The following is a 22,666-nucleotide window of genomic DNA, read 5'->3' on the forward strand; positions in this document are numbered from 1 at the left end:
AGCATCTGTTGAAACTCTCTATCAAAAAGTCTCTTCTTGATAGCCCCATCGACCTCCTGCTCTGTTAACATTAGCAGGTCCTCCAAGGAAATGCCCAACTCATTAAGTTTGGCTTCGATTTTAACCCACCACTGGGTTGTATGTTGTATTCTATTGGTGCTCTTGTTGTACACTGCCCTGAGCCCTGCAGGGGGAGGGCGGGTTACAAATGTAAAGAAATAAATAAGCAAACTTGATACAGTCCTTCTCATTTGGTCCAGCTGCTTCCAGAAAAGAACTTCCTAGCACAGATCAGGCTGAAAGCTGCTTTCATTATTTAGCTAAATTATTTCTTGCAGCATAGTAGCAGCTCTCTTCAGGCACAGAATTTGAGAATCACTCTTCTAAGGATTACACATTCTAGCTAGACAATCTGTCACAGCAGACTGAAAATCAAGAAACATCACGGGTACTAAATGTACATTCATTTGATAAAGAAACTACCAGCTTTTGAGAAACGGATCAACTTTCCCCTTCCATGACCTGTTTCTAAAATGGCAGCATGAACAGAGAGAGGCAAATATTCTAAACTGGCATAACAGGATATATACCGAAAGCAAAGATTTGCTTTCTGTTGCAACTTTCACTGCACCGAAGTGGTCTGTCAGCTCTCTGCTATTCCTGGCTCCGTTCTTCAGTCGCCACCAGTATCATCCCCAGAGGAAAACTCAGTCTGAGTTTCGGAGCAGCCTTTTATCCCAAACTTCTAAATTCACGAACAAGGGTCCACCGTCATGAACTAGGATCAGCTGTCCCCACAAGGGAAAGCGGTGCGTTGACCTAAAAATGTTGAGTCTGCTAAGCTCCTGACCTCACCGTCGTCTGAGGTTAAACTCATTAGCCACAAATCTGCCCTACGGCAGATCCCAACTGAATCTACTTACATTATTATATTTCTGATTATTACGTACCTTGGGGATATTCAATTACAGTAAGCATTTTTCATGCTGGATCTAGTTTCTGTGGCATCACAATTCAAGACTGAATCCAGACAAGGGGTTTTTTTTGTATCCGAGAGCCGAAGCCAGGACAAAGGGGAATCCACAGTTTTCACCCTACTGAAATCCCATTTCGACAAACTGGACTACGATAGGAACACTTATGGGTTTGTTAGAGGGAGCATGTGGTCTTTGGGATGGACAAGGCTAGCATTCGTAATTGTTAATCCTGAGATTTAAAATCGTGGGCAGACTGTCAAGAAATTTGAGGCACGTAAAATCTTCACGGTATTAAAAATCTGAACAGAAGTGGCGTTTGCACCTTTTCTACACAGAGGGACTGTTCCTGCCTCTCATGGCTACAGCATGTCTAACTGACCCACTCCTTGTCGGGGTCATGCCACACATAATTCAGGCTTCACATTATTCATCCATGGGATTCTCTGACACAAGATAGAATGACAGCTGTTAATTTTGCAGGGCTTTAAAAGAGGTTTAACAAATCCAAAGAGAAGTCTGTCCTTATGAGCCTTGATAGCTGAATGGGGCTTCTAGATCAGGGGCCTGCAACCTGCGGCTCTCCAGATGTTCATGGACGACAATTCCCATCCGTCCCTGCCAGCTGTCCGTCCTAAAGACCACATGCTTCCTCTAACAAACCCTAAAGTGTTCCTATTTTAGTCCAATTGGCCATGCTGGCAGGGGCTGATGGGATTTGTAGTCCATGAACATCTGGAGAGCCGCAGGTTGCAGACCCCTGTTCTAGATTCAGAAGTAGATGCACCATTTACTATCTGATACATTTTCTTGATTATATGCCTATTAAAGGTTCTGGACTGGACTGGAACTATCTGTTGCCCGGGGCAAATGGCAACACTCTCACCTTCATGCCTCATGTGTGGGGAGGTTTCAGAGTATCTGCTCAGACACAGAAGGAAGCAGGGTTCTTGTGAACCTTCTAACTGATCCAACAAACCTTCATTCTTTATGTCCTCAAGTTCCTGCTTGAAGTACATGCGAGCTGTACGGATCTACATGGGAGAGCAGGGGCATACCCCCCGGGGGACAAAGGGGATAAAATGTCCCTGGGCTGTGGCCATTTAGTCACATGGGGGGCAGAAAATCAGCCCCACACCACTCTTCCAGCAGTGGCGTAGGAGGTTAAGCGCTCGTGTATCTAATCTGGAGGAACCGGGTTTGATTCCCAGCTCTGCTGCCTGAGCTGTGGAGGCTTATCTGGGGAATTCAGATTAGCCTGGGCACTCCCACACACGCCAGCTGGGTGACCTTGGGCTAGTCACAGCTTCTTGGAGCTCTCTCAGCCCCACCCACCTCATAGGGTGTTTATTGTGAGGGGGGGAAGGGCAAGGAGATCGTAAGCCCCTTTGAGTCTCCTGCAGGAGAGAAAGGGGGGATATAAATCCAAACTACTCCTCCTCCTCTTCCTCTTCCTCTTCCTCCTCCTCCTCCTCTTCCTCCTCCTCCCCCCCCCCCAGGTCCATACACTGACTTCAAGATGCCACTGGACTCAAACTATTGTTTTCTTTTAAAGACAGGATCTGCTACACCCAATACCCAACATCCTGCATTGCATCAGGAGTCAAACCTGATAACTTCATGGCCCCTGCTTTTCAAGTGGCTTCATAACATTTCCACCTATACACGCACACGCACACGCACACGCACACGCACACGCAGACACACACACACACACAAGCCCTGCATAAAAACCTATCCCCCTCTGACCTCTTCCATCCCTTCTTTCCCAGAAACAATGCACCGATGAGTGCCTCTTTTTGCCCACATGGCTCATTTGCATCTCCAAGGCCAAGCTGGGCCCTTCACGTTTAACTGCAAACCTATGCATATGTATCATCCTCTGGCTCAGCACTGGAAAGTTGGCCTTGTCAAGATGACTGCAGTTCACCATCTGCTATTCCTTAGAGATAGTTTTTTTCTTCTTCTGTTTTTGACAGTACTGAGCGAATGTGCCTTGGTTAGAGTCCTGGAACGAGGAGATTCTAAATAAGCATGTTGATCTTTGAGTTTGCCTATTAAGCAATAGTGCACTTGGAGGACCCCGGGAGGAATTTAGGTGCAAACAGTGCACCTGTTTTCCCTTCTGGAGAGGAACCCCATTGAGTACTGTGGATACTTTCCTACCCCATTCCTGACTGGTCTTCTGTCTGGCATGAACAAATGGCTTCGTGCTTTGGATGACCAGCACCTACCTCTCTCAAGTGGCGTATGTAGGGAAAACGTAGCCCGGTGCAAAATCTGAGCCCCCCACCCCCACAGTGTGGGTAGCCACCCTCCCCCATCATGACCAAATACTTTTTTTGCATTAAGTCCAAAGCCCAACCATTGGCACATCTATCTGCCTGCCTGCCTGCCTGCCTGCCTGCCCGCCTATTCAAGCTACTTATAGTCTGCCTTTCTCACTAGAACTCAAGGCAGATTTCACATAGTGAATCAGTGCAATCAACAAAATGGGATATTAAAAAAACACACACTAGGACGGTAGAGGTCTGGAGCCAACAATGGGCCTTTCCCCACTTCCCTTAAGCCCCGCGCTACTCGAGGAGAGTAGCGCGGGGTCCCTCGGCACTCCCCACTGAGAGGGGCGGCGGGGCGGCACAGCGCAGGCCGCCTTGAAGCTGCTGCAGTCGCATCCTCGATCTGCAGCATCCCAGGCACTCTTCTCAACGGCGCCTTTTGATGGCCCCGCGCAGAGCGCGGGGTCGTGGGGACGGCCGGGCGCTGCTGCCAGCTTGGGATAGCTGGGCAAAGCTGAGAGCTAGCTGCATTGACGCATGGGAAGGACGAAAGTGGGGAAAGGCCCCATAAAGAACTGAAGCACAGTATCAACTTGACACGCTAAGACTTAGTGGTGCACAAATTACATAATAGGTCCAACTTACAGTCAGCTATACACAGCAGTATAGACCACACTCCCTCTCTGATCAATTATCCAAGTAAGTGTGTAAACCATTTTGTACAGTGCAGCATGAACACACATGAAGCTGGCTTATACGGAATCAGACCATTGGTCCACCAAGGTGATTACTGTCTACTCAGACTGGAGATGGCTCCCAGGGTCTCAGGCTGAGGTATTTGACATCAGGCTGAGGTATTTGACCTGAGCCTTTTAAATGGAGATGCCAGGTATTGACCCTGGGACTTTCTCCATGGTGTTGATCTTTAAGGCCCTATACGGCTGGGGGCCCCCATACCTGCGAGATCGCCTTACCCCTTCTGTCCCGAGTCGGCCTCTCCGCTCTGCAGAGGATAATTTACTGGTGGTCCCTTGTCCCTCTATGATGCGGCTAGCCTCTACCCGGGCCAGGGCCTTTACAGCCCTGGCCCCTGCCTGGTGGAATGCTCTTCCACCAGCTGTCAGAGCCCTGCGGGACCTTGGGGAGTTCCGGAGGGCCTGTAAAACCGAGCTGTTCCACCAGGCTTTGGGGAGGCTGGCCGCTGACTCCGCCCTCTTTGTTGCCCTATGTGCCATCAGCTTATCTGAACATCTGCCAGTCCCCTCCCGGGGTTTAGTACCAGACGTTATCTGTTTTAACTGTTTAATTGTCTAACTACGGACAGGTTATTGTTGGTAATGCTACTGTTTTATCATATGTATTGTTTTAATTGGGATTATTCAATTTTTTACTTGTATTGTATTATGTTTGATTGGTGTGTGAACCGCCCTGAGCCCTTCAGGGGTAGGGCGGTCTAATCATCATCATCATCATCATCATCATCATCATCATCATCATCATCATCATCATCATCATCATCTTCCACTGAGCCACAGTCCCCTTCCAACTCTTCATATGCTGGTGCCACAAAAGAGGTGCATGCCAATTGGGAGACCATTTAATTCCTCCATACAAAGGCAATAGCTTGTGGATTACCCACACATGCTGTGCTGCATTGTATGGTTCTTGCCATGTGACTAAAAGATTAAAAAATATTTTATATGTTTAAAAACATTTTTGTTATATTTTTATAGTACGATATTTGTATCCCGATGTTTTCAGACTTCCAAGTATATAATAAAAACCTAAATAAACGTGAGAAGGCGAGTGGAATTCTAGGTTCACTCCCATCACCAATGAAATTTAAGTGCCAGATGGCCACTTAGGAAATGTGCCAGTGTTTGGTTTGGCTGTCTTTTCCCGTGTCACCTTTTTATTGCTGTATCGATCTGCTCTGAGTCCATCTCTAAAAGCTTAGCAGAGCCTGCCCTGATTTATGTACTGAAGAGTATTTACGGGCGAGAAAGTGTTGTGTCAAAATAACTTGTGTTTCTCCAAGAGCCCAAAAGCTGTTTCTTTTTTTTTTACATATGACAGGTCAATGATTTCCTTGAATAGCCTTCAAGAGGCAATCTTGAAACACACAAATCATAAGAGCAATAACAGACTGGGCTATCTGTGTGGCCGGGAAACACTCCAAAGTATCCTTCTAACACATTCACCCTCCAAGACAGAAGATATGCAGCAGGACCAGAGAGTCTGGAAGGGAGACTTCATAGAATCATAGAGTTGGAAGAGACCCCAAGGGCCATCAAGTCCATCCCTCTGCAATGCAGGAACACACAATCAAAGCACTCACCCATCCAGCCTCTGTTTAAAAACCTCCAAAGAAGGAGACTCCACCATTCTCCAAGGCAGTGAATTCCACTGTCAAACAGCCCTGACAGTCAGAAAGTTCTTCCTTAACTAGTCTCAATAGCCCAGACAAGAAGCTAAGCAAGGTTGGCCCTGATTCGTTCTTGGATGGGAGGCCACCAAAGAAGACCAGGATTGCTATGTGGAGGCAGGCAATGGCAATGGCACTTCTGCTCATCTCTTTCCTTGAAAACCCCATGAGGGAGTCACCATGATTTGTGATTTGATTGCATTTAATTTCTATTATAGGACTATCTGAGTAGGATAGGGGCCTTTCTTTTGTGCTTAAATCCTCACTACATCAACTGTTAGAAGAAAGAAGTGCTGTTCTTGGGAATAAGCACATTCATCCCACACCTTCTGACACTTAGAATCCCTCCTTAAAGATGTCAACTGTCTTATATGTCGGACTAGGAGCTGATGAGACTGGGTTGGCCTGGCCATCTGTACCCCAATATTGCAGCACAAATTCCCCAGAGATGCTACTTTTCTTCCCATTAGCTCTGAATTCTCAGTGGTCTTTAACACAAGTCTTGGTCATCTCTTCTTACCTTTGGTGCAGGTGCTAACTCTAAATCTGAGGCTGAATCAGATTCCACTGTAGCCTTGACACCGGCCACTTCTTGTTGGGATCTGTTCTCTGCAGACCTACAAAGAACATGTTGGCATACGTCATTACAATACCAGCACAGCAGATAGGAGACAATACCCAATAACCTACTGGGTTGATCCAACCAAACGCAGCTGGAGAACATTGACCGGGTTCTCAGCTTTGGAGGGGTCAATCAGACAGGCCATAAGTCAGAGGTAGAGCTTCGTGTGCAAAAGGTCCAAGGTTTAGTTGCGTGTTCAAAGGGCAGCAGGACTCGGAATGACCTTTTTCTGCCCATGTCCTAGGAGAATAGACCTTATGCTGTGGGGACCTTGTACTTCCCCAGTGAAGCTGCAAGAGTTGTTAAGCAACTGGAGATTTTAGGGGTGGAGCCTGAGTAGGGTGTGGTTTGGGGAGGGACTTCAGTTAAGCATAATGACACAGAGTCCACCTTCCAAACCAGCCATTTTCTCTAGAGGAACGATTCTCTGTTGCCTGGAGATCAGTTGTAATAGTGTGAGATCTCCAGTCACCACCTGGAGATTGGCAACTCTAGTGACAAGTTCCACAAGGATGCTGCCACTAAGCTGTTTGGTGGTGGAAGCCTGATGCGATTAGAAGTCTTGCAAGGTTGGGTGGACATAGGAGTTCCTTGCAGGAGCAACATCTGTACCTACCTAGGGACACCCCAGATCACAGAATCTACCTTTTAGCGGCAGCTGTATTTGTCTTGAAGGTCTCCTTGCTCCTCAGCATCATCTTCTTTCTAGTCAACTTGGGTGGTGAATTGCTTGAGAGCAGAAGTCCAGTTACTGCACTGAACTAGTCTCTCTCCTAGGCTGATGGAACACCTCAACTATCAGTTGATTGCCTCCAACATAAATGATTGACAGTTTGCTGCCCTTTGGATGATAACTCAAAAGCTACTGTCTGACAGTTTGGCCATCCCTGAGCGAAAGTCAACAAATGTGTTTTACCAGATAAATTCTTTCGAGGGAGCTCTTGATGATGAAGGTTTTCTCTCAGGAGCTGGATAGCCTTTGCTGGCCCTGTCTCCACGAAACTTCCCTTCATCCCATTTCTCCAGCTGCGCCTTAATATTGACTGGGAAAGACAAGAGAAAATGAGGTCTCGGGAGGGACCCACAGTTCAGAGATACATTTCTTTGCCTCCAGATCTTAGAAAGGCTGTGAAGAACATTAGGTTTGTTTGTTTGTTTGTTTATCACTTTACATTTATAATCCGCTCTCCCCCGAAGGGCTCAGGGTTGGATCCAGACTACATTTTCTGCTCATGGAAGGTGCTTTTGTCAGAGCAACAATGGATTTTCCTGCAGGGATCTCAATTCCCAAGCACAAGGGGCCCAATCTGAATCAGGACCAAAGTGTGTGTCTTTGGCTCCTCCCCCCAAATGATTTCCCAGACCAGGAGGTTTCACGTCTACTTGATCAGGTTGGGGAGTTCAGACACAAGCCAAAGAGTGTAATGTATACAAAGTCCACTGGTTGGGTCAGTGGTGGGATCCAAAAATTTTAGTAACAGATTCCCATGGTGGTGGGATTCAAATAGTGGCGTAGCGCCAATGGGGCTGGGTGGGGCATTCCGGGGGCGTGGCTGGGCATTCCGGGGGTGGGGCATTCCTGGGCGGGGCTGTGGCAAGGATGCAGCCGCTATTACTGCCCGGAATCCCTTAGTGAGAAGCGAATGCCGCGCGAAGCGCGAGCTGCCATGCACGCCGGTGAACCTCCTGCTAGACTGCTTCAAGTTCTGTGCGCTACTGCTGAGGAGTGGAGGAGGGGCGTAACTAAGGCAAAAATGACGTGGCAAAATCACCAATTAGTAACCCCCTCTCAGCACACACAAATAATTAGTAACCTACTCTTGGGAACCTGTGAGAACCTGCTGGATCCCACCTCTGGGTTGGGTAGATATGAAACAGGCACAGACACAGGCTGTGGGGGCCTCAAAACAGCCTCAGGGCCAACACCAAAGACTGGAACACATTTCACAAATGTTTCCAGCTAGTTTCAAAATTCAAAATGTCATTTTGTCCATAGTCAAAACTTTCAGCTGCCCTCCCGCCAGATAAAAACAAACCGCAAATTAGTTCAAACTGTGATTAAGAAACCTGCTAAAAACTCCAGTGTGAAACCCCAGTGTGATTTCAATCCACAAAGGCCCATTTGCCTTATGTGTCATGAGTAACTAGGGTTTACTCAAACCATGTTTTTCTACCAATTTACTGTGCATGAATCCAAATGTAGCCTTTGACTTAGAAAAGACATTTGCAATGACTCTTGAATGATTGCACCCTGACAATTGTGTCCTCTAATGTGCTACTACCCTTGGATCTAGCTCTTGGTATTACTTGTTTACATAGAGGCACTTCGCCCAATGGGAGAAGCACTTCACCCAATGCAAGATGCTAAAAGCCTCCGTCCACTAGAGGAAAGCACCTCCAACTAGTAGAATAGATCTGCATCATCCGATGTATACGCGACAAAAAGATAAATATTGTATAAATGGCGCAGTAAAAACATGCAGTCTATGGACATGATACAGACCAATCTACAAAGCCAAGGAGAAAAAGCTGAACCCTAAAACTCAAGGATGTAGGTAAGGGGGGGGGGTTCTCAGGTTCAACACCCCCATTACATGTCCAAAGCTCTGCCCCCCCATATGTGTTTTTGGTATTTTTAAAGGTTTTTTGGTTTTTGGCCTGCAGGGGGTGCAGTTTTTAGGCTAGCAGCACCAAAATATCAAGGCTTTGTTGGGAGACTCTTCTGATGATACCATCCAGGTTTGGTGAGATTTGGTTCAGGGGGTTTAAAGTTATGGACTCCCAAAGGGGGTGCCCCATCTCCATTGTTTCCAATGGGAGCTAATAGGGGATGGGGCTACACCTTTGAGGGTCCATAACTTTGGACCCCCTGAACCAAAGTTCACCAAACCTGGGTGGTATCATCAGGAGAGTCTCCTAAATATACTCTGAAATTTTGGTACTGCTAGCTTAAGAATTGCACCCCTAACAGCAGGCAACCCCCAAATTTCCCCAGATTCTCCTTTTAAATCCCCCCTCTTCAGCATGGATTTAAAGGGAGAATCTGAGGTCCCCAGTTTAAACATTGAAAGTGATGCTGTTTCAGGGTGGGGAATAATCCACCCCCAAACAGCATCACTTTGAATGGTGTTTAAACTAGAACCCCAGATTCTCCCTTTAAGGTGGATTTAAAAGGAGAATCTGGGCTCCTAGTTGAAACACCACTGAAAGTGATGCTGTTTGGGGTGGATTCCAGCATCACAGTGGCCACCCATGGGGGGGCCCCTTGCAAAACTCAGATTTTTCACCGGGTTCCATTTTTCCTAGCTATGCCTCTACCCAGAGGGGAGGGCAGAAGGGACTGCCAGCTGCCGGCTGGGAATCCAGCCGGGGGGGCGGGCGGCAGGGGAGTCTGCCATCCCTGGCCTCAGAGAGCTGCTTTATAAGCACTGAGGCCAGGGGTGGGGCTTGGGGAGGTGTGGCCACACCCACAGGGGCAGATGGGGGCATGGTCCCACCCTCGAACCCCCCCATAAAAATCTATACCTACATCACTGCTGAAACCACTGAAAAAACTGTAAATCAGCATTAAAAATTGCCTCAGTCTAATGTTAAAAATGGCAGATACCTAAATCCAATGAGGACTTTTCAGGAGCTCTGGCAGACTGGCTTTTCTGCTCAGCATCCACGCTGATAAGGTCTGGATTGTCCGACTTCTTTCGGAGGGTCAAAGCCTTTAAACCCTCCCCTCTGGAGGAATTCTCCGACTTCTTCGCTTTGGTTTGGTTTTTCGAAACAGGCTCGGTCAAGTCCAAGAGATCCAGGCCTGTGGACAAAACTATCATAGGAGACTCAGCATCAGAAGTCTGATTTCACTCAAATCCGACACCGCTCTGCAATATTTTCAACTTTTTACAATGCACCGAATTGAACTGAATGCAGTATCTTAACACAGATTCAACTCCCAAACTTTTGTCAGTCTCCTTAAATTCGGGGAAAAAATAGAGTTTTGATGTAACAAAGAGCCAAGCGACTGGTTTTAGCGGGAACAAGCGCCACCTGCGAGACTCAACGGGGGTGGGGGGAAGGAGGGTGTTCCCATCTTTCTCCCTACATCAGTGGTGGCGAACCTATGGCACGGGTGCCAGAGGTGGCACTCAGAGCCCTCTCTATGGGCACTCACAGAGTGCCTCCCCCCACACACATCTAGGCTGACCTGGGCCGCTGGGCTCGATTATTAGCATTAAACCTAAGACCTAGTTGTGGGAAAGCAGTGTAGGTAACCCTGTTAAGCACTGTTAAACCCCACTGATTTTCATGCAAAGAACTAAAGCGAGCTGGGAGTAACTCGGTTGCTGACAATGGGGCTTGCTTCTGAGTAAACCCTCCTAGGGTTGTGACTCACCTGTTAGAAGAGTTGCACGGTTGCTTCAAAGCAAAGCCACCAACTACTACCAAGCTTACTCCTGAGTAACGCACACCTCGGAGCCAACCGTTTTTTCTAAACCAAAGCCTCAGTATTCCGGTTAAATTGCCGTGTCGGCACTTTGCGATAAATAAGTGGGTTTTGGTTTGCAATTTGGGCACTCGGTCTCGAAACGGTTCGCCATCACTGCCCTACATACTCACTGAGCCTGGCCCAGCTCCCACGATTCCACCACAGTCACAAATTGATCCAGAGAAGCTCCTGGGCTCCATGGCCACCACTATCAAGCCCAGAACAATTTCCAGGTTTTTCCACAGCCACCACCAGGCTGAAAACCCCTAGGACAGTGGTGGCGAACCTATGGCGTGGGTGCCAGAGGTGGCACTCAGGGCCTTCTCTGTGGGCACGCGCGCACAAAGTTCATCATGTGGGGGCAGAAAATTGCCCCCCCCACCCACCCAGACACACACATCTAGGCTGGCCTGGGCCGCTGGGCACGATGTGTAGGTAACCTTGGTAAGTGCTGTTAAACCCCACTGATTTTCATGGGAAGAACTAAAGCGCAATCCTGTACCTGGGAGTAAGCAAAATTGCTGGCAATGGGGCTTGCTTTTAAACCCTCCTAGGGTTGTGATTCACCCATTCAAAGCGTTGCACAGTTGCTTCAAAGCAAAGCCACCGACAACCACCAAGCTTACTACCGAGTAATGCGTGCCTTGGAGCCAACCGTTTTTTCTAAACTAAAACCTCAGTATTCAGGTTAAATTGCAGTGTTGGCGCTTTGCGATAAATAAGTGGGTTTTGGGTTGCAATTTGGGCACTCGGTCTCGAAAAGGTTCGCCATCACTGCCCTAGGATGACCTATCAGTAGTTCAGCTGTTCCTTGATTCTTGCTGTGAGTCTTTGGGAAAGCACCAGGAGCAGGTAGCTATGTGGGAACCCCTGCTTGGTTTTTTTTTTTTTTTGCGTGAAGCATGAATCAAATTTCTTATTCTTCGGGCATTAACTTTCTCACCCTCTGGACTGGCTAGCACCTGGCCTTATCTTTGGCTTGACCTTGAAGACTTCACTGTTGGAGAATGCTGCTAGTGATTTCAACTTGCTGGGATCCCGAGGGTAGGGATTAGAGGGATATTAACCAAGAAGTGCGGTGTTGAGACTCTGACCCTTTCCGCACCACAACGGTGCAGGGGGGTGTCGGCATATACAATGCCGACACACACGACCATTACGCAATGGGCCGGACCGGGGAGGGTGGCGAGGCCCGGTGGCGCGGCCTTTGCGCAGAGCTGTGTAATGGAGTATTAAGGCTGGTAGCCACCACTGTGTCCTCGTCTCCTGGCTTCCTGGGCTCGTCTGCGCCGAGAGGCCAGGGACGCGACAGGCTGGGCGACAGCTCTGGAGTCGCAGGCCAGGCAGGGGCAATGTCCCCTGGCCTCATTCGCGACACGCCAAGGAGAATGGCCGGTAAGGTCGTGTTGAAAGGGGGGTGAAATGGCGCCCTCCAGCTGCTGCCGTTCGCACGGCAGCGGTTGGAAGACGCTGCTTCAGAAAAACCTCGTTGGGGGAGCGAGGTTCGGAAGCAGTGTCTTTTTGCAATACTGATTTCGCGAGGCCGGCGCTGCAGCAATGCAGCAGCAGTGACCTTTCAAACGCCTCCCCAGGGACGCTGTTTTTAGCGACCCTGGTGTGCTCTTTACTGCCCGTGCGGGAAGGGCCCCTGTTCCAGCAAAAGCTGGCTTGTATCTGTTTGCAGTGTTCCTGTTCAACAAACCAATTTCTGCATCCAAGAATCTGGTTATTGTAAGGAGCTCGACAGAATGTGACACAGGCCTGGAGCAGCTCACTGACTCAGTGTGAGCAGCAGTGGCATAGGAGGTGAAGAGCTCATGTATCTAACCTGGAGGAGCTGGGTTTGATTCTCCGCTCTGCTGCCTGAGCTGTGGAGGCTTATCTGGGGAATTCAGATTAGCCTGTACACTCCCACACACGCCAGCTGGGTGACCTTGGGCTAGTCACAGCTTCTCGGAGCTCTCTCAGCCCCACCTACCTCACAGGGTGTTTGTTGTGAGGGGGGAAGGGCAAGGAGATTGTAAGCCCCTTTGAGTCTCCTACAGGAGAGAAAGGGGGGATATAAATCCAAACTCTTCTTCTTCTTCTTCTTGATGTAGAAGGTAGACAATGTTCTTTACATTTGCAGATTTAAACACCCCTCCCATGAAATTTTTAGATTTTTCTGCGGACCTGAGGGATTCCTTGAGTTTGCAGGAAATCTGTTTCATGTAATGTGGTCCCAATATATGGATTATTAGCAGGTTAGATCATACTTGACTATTAAGATGGACCTCCAAAGACCATGCTAGCTCACAGTGCAGTGGAGAAACATATTTCTTCCACATTTTTTTTAAAAAAACTTCCTATGTGTTCAAAATCCTTCACACAAAAAATTCAAACTTTAAGAATAAAGGCTCCAGTGCAACTAAAAGGCATCTCTTGTATCATTTTTGTAAAAAGAAATAACAATAAAAAGAATGGAAACCCCTCACATGATTTTAGATAAAAAAGTTCCTCCTGGGTCTGTGAATTTCTACATGTAGGAAGTGTACACACAATTTCCCACTCACTATCATGTCTAATCTAGTCCTTTTGCAACTTTATTTCAAAGTAGCACGAAAAGAATGAATCTGGCAATGAACTAGAAATTACCATTGCTAAATATATGTATGTAAATGAGTCTCCAGGGTTTATCGAGAGCCATTTATTATATCCTAAATGAAAACAAAAACTATTGTGAACGGTTAATTAAATCTTCCATTTCTGCGTATTGTTTTGGGATGTTAACTGATTAGGTATGCAGACACAGATAATCAGCCAGCAATAACAATAAAATTAGTGACTCTTGAAGTTTGACTTGATATAAATTTTTAATCCAACTCTGAAACTCATGGGATCATTTATGTTCAAATGCATGCTTTGCTACAAGTGGTTCCGCTTGCTGTGGAGAGAATGGAAAGTGGAAGCGAAGGTTGAGGAAATATGTCTGTACAAGAAACCTTGCTGCAACAGACATTTGCCCTCACCACGCAGCAGGCCATCGCCCCTCAATTATTAATTCCAGCATTATGTTACAGGGCTCCAGAAAAAACGCTTTCTTCTTTTAAGTTCACTTTCTTGTCAGCACAGCAGGTGTGGTACTTCTTGTCACCGGGACCAAAGAGATCAAGGAAAGACCCGAGAAGAGGGTGGGCAAATTTGAGGCTCCATGGAAGGCCTGTGCTTATCTGTATGTCTGTTTGATTTTGTGTGTAGTGTGTGTGTGTACATATATATGTATATGTATATATATATATCTTTGCAGCCCTGGGACCATGGTCAAAGGAATAAATATGGAATTTCAAATACAAATACATATAAAGGCATATATAGTCAAAATATATGTGCCCTTGTGGACTCTGCCATGTAAATGTGAGCTGGCAGTTCTCAGCTAAAACTAAAGATTCCCAGAGTTTTTCTTAAATCATATCACAGCAGGGGGAGGGGGGGCTCAAGATATTCCCATGCTGTTTTCCAGAATGACATGGCAGCCCAGGGAGCTGAAGACCCAGCAGTGGCAGGATCAAGTTTCAAGACTCAGCTCCACAGTGAGAGAAGAGGCAAGATGTTTCAGAATGTGTATCAATAATAATACTTGTTTAAAATATAGAAATGTGTATTTTTTTATATATATATATGTATATGTATATATGTATATATGTATATATATGTATATGTATATATATGTATATATAATACACATTTCTATATTTTAAACAAATATTATATAAATGTATATAAATGTATATAAATATTATATAAATGTATATAAATGTATATAAATATATATAAATATATTATATATATTATATAAATGTATATAAATATATATATAAATGTATCTAAAATGTATCTAAAATGTATCTAAAATGTTAAAAATGTTTAATAACTTGAATTCATCAAGAACAATTTATATATGTGTAAATATATGAACATGATTATGTAAAAGAAAATATTAATAGTACTTGAAAATTCATATGGTCATTAAAATAATTTAAAATAATTTTGTATATATGTCAAAATGTTAAAAATAATTTTGGATATATGTTAAAATGTTAAAAATACTATTCATCTATATTTTATAGAAAATCTTATATGGCAGCTAAGGTATGCGAGAAAAAGAAAGAAAGAAATTGCTCTTCTCCTGAGGAAGACATCAACGAAAACGCACTTTGAAACGCGTGAGGCGTTTGAGAGATTGATTGAGATTGACTTTATAAAACGTTATGAAAATGGATATGATTTTGACTCTATGAAAAAATTGTGTAAATGGATGATTATTGCCCCTATACGGGAATATATTGAACACGTGATTTATGTTTCAGTTGGTTTAACCATGATTATGGTCTACTAAATACTTAATGCCTACAAACTTGTTCCATATGAATTGTTGTGTTAGAATTTGTTAAAAAAGGAAGTTATATATACATATATTGGTCTAGTGCAGGGGTAGGGGCCATGTTGGGGCCAATTGGCCATGCTGGTAGGGGCCAATTGGCCATGCTGGTAGGGGCTGATGGGAATTGTAGTTCCTGAACATCTGGAGAGCCGCAGGTTCCCTACCCCTGGCTCTAGTGCAACTTCCGTCTTTAGGTGTGTGACGCACTTCTCTGGTTTCAAATAACCTGTTGGAACATGGGCCAGAAATAGGGCAAATAGCATCTCCCCATTTCAGGTTTTTAAAAAGATACAGGAGGAAAAGATTATGCCCTTTTCCCCTGTGTGCTGCAGTCCAAATTTGAAATGCATAATCTTTTATCCTCAGAGCCTAATCTAAATTGTACCTAGGAACTCCAAGAGCACATCTGCTGGATTGTCCCCAAGCTGGACTCAGAGGCAATCCTGAGAAGAACACGTCATATAATTAGGACCTTGGGGTCACATCTGTCTGATCTGGAGTAAACAGAACAGTGATTTGTCTGAGACGGCAACATTTTATTTCCGCGAGTGTGGATTTGAAGGACTGTGCCAATTACTTTGAAGGGGTTAACTGCAAGCTAATATCATCTCAATTTCACTAAATTCAGGGAAAAAGAAACTCTGAATAACAGTTTGGTAACAAAGGCTGCAGGAAACTATCTCAACCTGTATGTCACTTTTCTCAAAGAAGCACGGGTACAGGTGCGTTAATAAAAAAGGGATGCTGGAAGTGTGACCCCCCCCCCCCCAAGTATCCAAACAGCGGCTGTGACTTCATCCCTTCCTTCGCCTTAATCTCATCTAGACACACAAGTGCATCCTGATATTGCTTCTCAACCAGCATTGCTGAAGCCACAGATTTTCAGATTGTTCAATTTTCCACTGTCTGAACATCTGGGTCAGCACGTCTCAGCCAACTTGGCACAGGAGGATTTTGACAAGCCCACAAAAGGCATCGACGAGCTATTAAATAGAACAGAAAGGCCACAGTTGAGATGTTGCCAGATCTTTGAGACTCCTGGAACCTGGGAGTGACTGACAGAGGAAAGAGGGAATTATAACGTGTCCTTTCCCCCAAAAGCTCAAGATACTGGCAGTGGCTATCTTCCTGGGCCAAATACTGTCTCAGTAGTTTTGATGTAGGAAATCCTAAATGTCATGGTGATCAAAAGCATAAATACTGTTTGTCTAGTGACTGAAAAGATAATTAATTATCCATGTTCCAACTTCAGACAAAGAAGCTTCCATCTGTGAGGTAGCTACAATATTCTGACTTGCTCAGATGAGTAAATATTTCCCAAATGGGGCTATTAGAGAATCAAACGTTTTCTCCGTCTTCTGGAAGTGGCTTGTGCTGAGCCAAACACGGAGATATCTTTTTTTTCCAGTTAGGCCTTGATATATTATGCGCAATCAGGAGAAAGCACTCCTACCTCCGTGTAGTCTTTGAGGTTGCAGCTGTTTGGATTGTGCCCTTCTTCAATTCATACTTCATGTTTTAATATACAAAAGCAAATTCAGCTTAGCATAAAAAACCTTCCGAGCATGTTGAACGAATAACACATTCAGCCCACAATCTTGTTTCAGATAAAAACTCTTCCAGGAGAAACACGCAATGGAATGAAACAGTCCTCTAAATATTATAGGCAGTTTGAGAGCAAAAACGCGTCTTCACCATCTTTGCTAAAAACCACTGAAAAACCTAATGGTTATTGCATGTCTTTTCAAACCTTATTCAAACACATACTAGTATGCTCTTGGGGATGAAAACAGGAAAATATTTGCAATTTGGGAGTGTGTTTTTTTCCCCATGAGGAGATGTGAGGGGATGAAGCTAAGTGGTTTGAGAAGCATGAGGAGCATGAGGAATAAAAGGGCACTAGGACTGAGGGGAGGCCAACAAAACAAGAAGAAGAAGAAGAAGAAGAAGAAGAAGAAGAAGAAGAAGAAGAAGAAGAAGAAGAAGAAGAAGAAGAAGAAGAAGAAGAAGAAGAAGAAGAAGAAGAAGAAGAAGAAGAAAAGTTTGGATTTATATCCCCCCTTTCTCTCCTGCAGGAGACTCAAAGGGGCTTACAATCTCCTTGCCCTTCCCCCCTCACAACAAACACCCTGTGAGGTGGGCGGGGCTGAGAGAGCTCCGAGAAGCTGTGACTAGCCCAAGGTCACCCAGCTGGCGTGTGTGGGAGTGCACAGGCTAATCTGAATTCCCCAGATAAGCCTCCACAGCTCAGGCAGCAGAGCTGGGAATCAAACCCAGTTCCTCCAGATTAGATACACAGGCTCTTAACCTCCTACGCCACTGCTGCTATGCCATAGCACAAGGGGCTATGGCAACAGCAGGCATGCCAGGGAAATAATAACGGACCAGTTATTTCTCCCCTACTCTAGGGGATATTCAGCTTAAGTAAACTAGTGAGACACTAATTCAGGTTTTGCATAGGCCACTTCATCAGACACGTGTTTGCCAGGAAAGCCACAAAGCGCACGATGTACCGGATGTGACGTGGTTATGTAAAATTCAGATGTCATCATGTGAAGTCCAGCAACCATATACAACAACAGTAAATGGCAAATTCCATAGTTTTGCTAAGCTACCGGTAGTTACTGCCTATCATGATTTAGAAATCTGGGGCTGGTGGCAGCTCTGTTTTCCCCAGATGACAGTTGAGTACCAAGTCCCACAGGAGGGGGGTTCTGTCTTTACGGGGGTCAAATGTAAATCAGGTGTCAGCCTTAAAGGTTTCAGATCAGCAAGACTGCGGGAGGGTGTGAGTCCACTCACTATTTGGGGCTTTCCCCACTACAGAAGGGAGCTAAGGTAGACTCGGTTCCCTTCAGTGGAGGGCGATTCCAGGCTGTCCCCACAGCAACTGAGTTGGCCCCCTGGAACCGAGCTAAGTGGGCAGGATCATCTTGGTGCCTGTTTCACTCCTCGATCGTGATTGGCGCTTGTGTTACGGCGGGAAACGGGAGCATTCTTCTTCTCTTTTTTTTCCAGTTTTACAGTTTACAGTTACATAAGCGGCTTTCTGCCCACCACGACTCTCCCCATTCTGCGCACATGCCACAAAAGTGGCACCGTAAGTGAAGTTGGTTGAATGGATGAGGTGTCGTTTCGATGCTTCCCCACTTCGAAGCTTCGAAGCGGTATTAAGAACATAAGAACATAAGAACATAAGAACTAGCCTGCTGGATCAGACCAGAGTCCATCTAGTCCAGCATTCTGCTACTCGCAGTGGCCCACCAGGTGCCTTTGGGAGCTCACATGCAGGATGTGAAAGCAATGGCCTGCAGCTGCTGCTGGTGCTCCTGAGCACCTGGTCTGCTAAGGCATTTGCAATCTGAGATCAAGGAGGATCAAGATTGGTAGCCATAGATTGACTTCTCCTCCATAAATCTGTCCAAGCCCCTTTTAAAGGCTATCCAGGGTTGAGTGGCCATCACCACCTCCTGTGGCAGCATATTCCAAACACCAAAATCACACGTTCGCGTGAAGTGAAGTGTTTTTTTTTCCTTTTATTAGTCCTAATTCTTCCCCAGCATTTTCAATGAATGCCCCCTGGTTCTAGTATTGTGAGAAAGAGAGAAATTTTTCTCTCTGTCCCAACATTCTCTACCCAATGCATAATTTTTATAGAGCTTCAATCCCCATATCCCCCTCAGGCGTCTCCTCTCTAAACTAAAGAGTCCCAAAGCGCTTGCAGCCTCTCCTCATAAGGAAAGGAATGCTCCCAATCGCTTCAATCATCCTTGTTTGCCCTTCTCTGCACTTTTTCTATCTCTTGATATCCTTTTTTTGAGGATGTGGTGACCAGAACTGAGACTTACAGTACTCCAAGTCTGCGGTTTGCACCACTGCTGCTTTATATAAAGGGCATGACAATAATCCTTGCAGTTTTATTTATCAACTGCTTTCCTAATGATCCCCAGCATAGAGTTTGCCTTTTTCGCAGCTGCCATGCATTGAGTTGACATTCCCATGGAACTATCAACTAAGACGCCCAAATCCCTTTCCTGGTCTGTGACTGATAGCACTGATCCCTGTAGCATGTATGTGAAGTTTGGATTTTTTGCCCCTATGTGCATCACTTTACATTTTGCTACATTGAACTGCATTTGCCATTTCTGAGCCCACTCACCTAATTTATCAAGGTCCGCTTGGAGCTCTTCGTAATCCTTTGTGGTTCTTACCACCCTACATAATTTGGTATCATCTGCAAACTTGGCCACTACACTACCCACCCCTACTTCCAGGTCATTTATGAATAAGTTAAAGAGCACTGGTCCCAAAACGGATCCTTGGGGGACACCACTCCCTACATCTCTCCATTGTGAGAACTTCCTTTTGGAAATCCAAGTAGACAATGTCCACTGGTTCCCCCTTATCCACATGTCTGTTTACACCCTCAAAGAACTCTAGTAAGTTTGTAAGACAGGACTTGCCTCTACAAAAGCCATGCTGACTCTTCCTCAGCAGGTCTTGCTTTTCTACATGTTTAATAATTTTATCTTTAATGATAGATTCTACTAATTTACCAGGAAAAGGTATTGACCTTGTTCCAGCAGAAAAGTGTAGTTCATAACTGTGACAAGGATGTCGCGGTTCTGAGGGGGGGGGGGGAACTGAGACAAAACAATGTTGAGCTCGGTGGCAGTGGGGATTCACTGAGGCGAACCTAGGTAGAAATCGATCTCCCATGAAGCTGCATGTCCAATTTACCTTCTACAATCTGACAGAGATTTGTGATCTCTGCGACACATGGTTTGTGTGAATGCTGAAATCTGCTATTTGGAAACTGGGAAGAGAAGATTAGGTAGAAACAAAACCTAAGTAAGGAGAGACTATGTAGTATAGTGGGCAGAGCATTGGACTGGGATTTGGAAGACCTGGGTTAAAGACTCCTCACTAGTGTGATGCTTGCTGGGTCATGACAGATCAGGCATTCTCTCTTGCTCTCTAATCTATTTCACAAAGCTGTTCTGAGGGACAAAATCTGGAAGGAACGGTCAGAGATGCTTCCCTGTGCTTTGTGCAGAAGAGGTGAGATAGAAACATATTACAGAAGTATTAAAAGATGGTGGTGAGGAGCGAGGCCGGAGCATAGAAGAGGGTCAATGTAGGGTCAATGGCTGCACAATGATTTAAAGCTATAGCATACTTGCTAGTTCCTTTGCCATATTGCCCCTGCCCTCATGCCTCTCTCTTTCTGTTGGATTGCACTGGAGAGCCGTGCGCTACATAAAAATTTGACATTTGGGTGGTACGATCATCAATCATAGAGTGGGAAGAGACCCCAAGGGCCATCAAGTCCAACCCCCAGGAAGACACAATCAACGCACTCCTGACAAATGGCCATTCAATCTCTGTTTAAAAACCTCTTTAAGAAGACTCCATCATCCTCTGAGGCAGCGTATTCCACTGTCAAACAGCCCTTACTGTCAGGAAGTTCTCCCTAATGTTTAGGTGGATTCTCTTTTCCTGTATCTTGAATCCATTACTCCTTGTCCTAGTCTCTGGAGCAGCAGAAAACAAGCTCGCTCCCTCTTCAACATGACATCCTTTCAAATATTGAAACATGGCTATCATGTCACCCTTTAACCTTCTTTTCCCCAGACTAAACATAACCAGCTTCCTAAGTCTCTCCTTACAGGGCATGGACTCCAGACCTTTGACCATCTTGGTTGCCCTTCTCTGGACCTGTTCCAGCTTGTCAATATCCTTCTTGAAAGGAGGTGCCCAGAACTGAACACAATATTCCAGGTGACATCTGGCAATGCAGAATAGAGTGGTAATATTACATCCATCTAACCCTGTACTCCTATTGATGCAGCCCAGAATTTCATTGACTCTCTAGGCTATTCTGGGAGCAGCAGTGGCGTAGTGGCTAAGAGCAGTGGCTAAGAGCAGGTGCACTCTGATCTGGAGGAACCGGGTTTGATTCCCAGCTCTGCCGCCTGAGCTGTGGAGGCTTATCTGGGGAATGCAGATTAGCCTTGGCACTCCCACACATGCCAGCTGGGTGACCTTGGGCTAGTCACAGCTTTTCGGAGCTCTCTCAGCCCCACCCACCTCACAGGGTGTTTGTTGTGAGGGGGGAAGGGGAAGGAGATTGTAAGCCCCTTTGAGTCTCCTTTAGGAGAGAAAGGGGGATATAAATCCAAACTCCTCCTCTTCTTCTTCCATTGCCTCACACTGCTGACTCATGTTCATTTTGTGGTCTGCTAAGACTCCCAGGTGATTTTGTTCTGGTTTTACCTGAAAATGTTTTTCACTACTATTGTAAGCCACCTTGCACATGAGGAAAGGTGGGATATAAACATATTAATAAATAAATAGACTTCTGAAAGATGGGGGGGGGGGGTCAGGGAGGGTGACCACAAGGAAAGAATTTGGTAATGGAACTGGGATGAATGCTGCTACCTGCTGTGTTTGATGTCACAGGTCTCACAATAGCTTCTGATTTGGTTTCGCAGAGAAAGTCGTCGATCGAAGGGCTCAGGAGAGGTCTGCTTTCTTGCTGCTCATTCACCAGCTACGGGCAGGGGAGAGAAGAGAAGGGGGTCAAAGTCCTGAAACGGGCCCAAAGTGGTTTTTTTAAAGCACATAACAAAATGGATATAGCAATTGGGTGGAAGGCAGGTGATAAAAAGCGGAAGCAATATAGATACGTTTAAGTTTTTCCTGTGAAATGGTATTTTCCTTCTTCTCTGGCTACAAACTTGCATGTAGGTTTCTGAAGCTATATTAAACATGATTTGGGAGCGTCGTTAAACCATGCCTGGTTTAACATCTCTGCAGCTAGTAGGGGAATTTGCCTTTTTGACTTACCATCATTATGTGCCCACTGATTCATCAGTCAACTCTGAAACATACCCTGGGGTCTAGGTGGAAAAGCACTGAGAGATTCACCTTTGGCTCAGAAAGCAAGAGGCACTGGGTGTTTCCCCACTTACTCATAGCCCCCTATGCCGCGCGCTACTCTCAGGGTGCGTCATTTCTGGCGTGCACCCGGGCTTCCCCACGACCCTGCAGTCATCAAAAGGCGCCATTTTGTAGAGCGCCAGGAATGACGCGAGCTGAGGGGGCGCGACAGCAGCCACATCGGGGCGGCTGAGTTGTCGCTGCCCCTGTAGTGGGGAGTGCTGGGGCACCCCACGCTACTTGGCTACAGTAGCGCGGGGCAGAAGGTAAGTGGGAAAACTCCCACTGTCAGAAGTGAGATGGGTTCCAGCCCCGTTTCCCCACACCAGTAGAATGAGATTGTACAGCTGCCTAAAGTTGAAGTACTCCAGTTTGGACTTTGAGATCTCTGGGGAAAGTCCGACTAGTGGGCGCTGATCCAGTGATTCAAGCCTGGTTCCAGATTTTGGGGGACCCTTGGCAAACACAGCCCATCTGCCTGTTATCAGGTAGCCCCCTCATGTCTCCCCCTTTCCATCTTCACCTGC

At 46.0% G+C, this 22,666-nt stretch overlaps 1 protein-coding gene across 2 annotated transcripts in view; it reads right to left on the reverse strand.

The window, feature by feature from the left end:
• Positions 1 to 22,666, reverse strand: part of PEX5L (peroxisomal biogenesis factor 5 like) — a 253,619-nt gene that overhangs the window by 33,484 nt on the left and 197,469 nt on the right. For both annotated transcript variants that reach the window (XM_048506805.1, XM_048506804.1), the window contains exons 3-6: positions 21,639 to 21,750; positions 9,908 to 10,117; positions 7,217 to 7,343; positions 6,199 to 6,295 (exon numbers count right to left, since the gene is read on the reverse strand). In XM_048506805.1, coding sequence (XP_048362762.1) covers positions 6,199 to 6,295; positions 7,217 to 7,343; positions 9,908 to 10,117; positions 21,639 to 21,750 — 546 coding nt within the window. The remainder of the gene's footprint in view (positions 1 to 6,198; positions 6,296 to 7,216; positions 7,344 to 9,907; positions 10,118 to 21,638; positions 21,751 to 22,666) is intronic.

This window comes from Sphaerodactylus townsendi, linkage group LG08 (assembly GCF_021028975.2).
Source record: "Sphaerodactylus townsendi isolate TG3544 linkage group LG08, MPM_Stown_v2.3, whole genome shotgun sequence".
Lineage (NCBI taxonomy): Eukaryota > Metazoa > Chordata > Lepidosauria > Squamata > Sphaerodactylidae > Sphaerodactylus > Sphaerodactylus townsendi.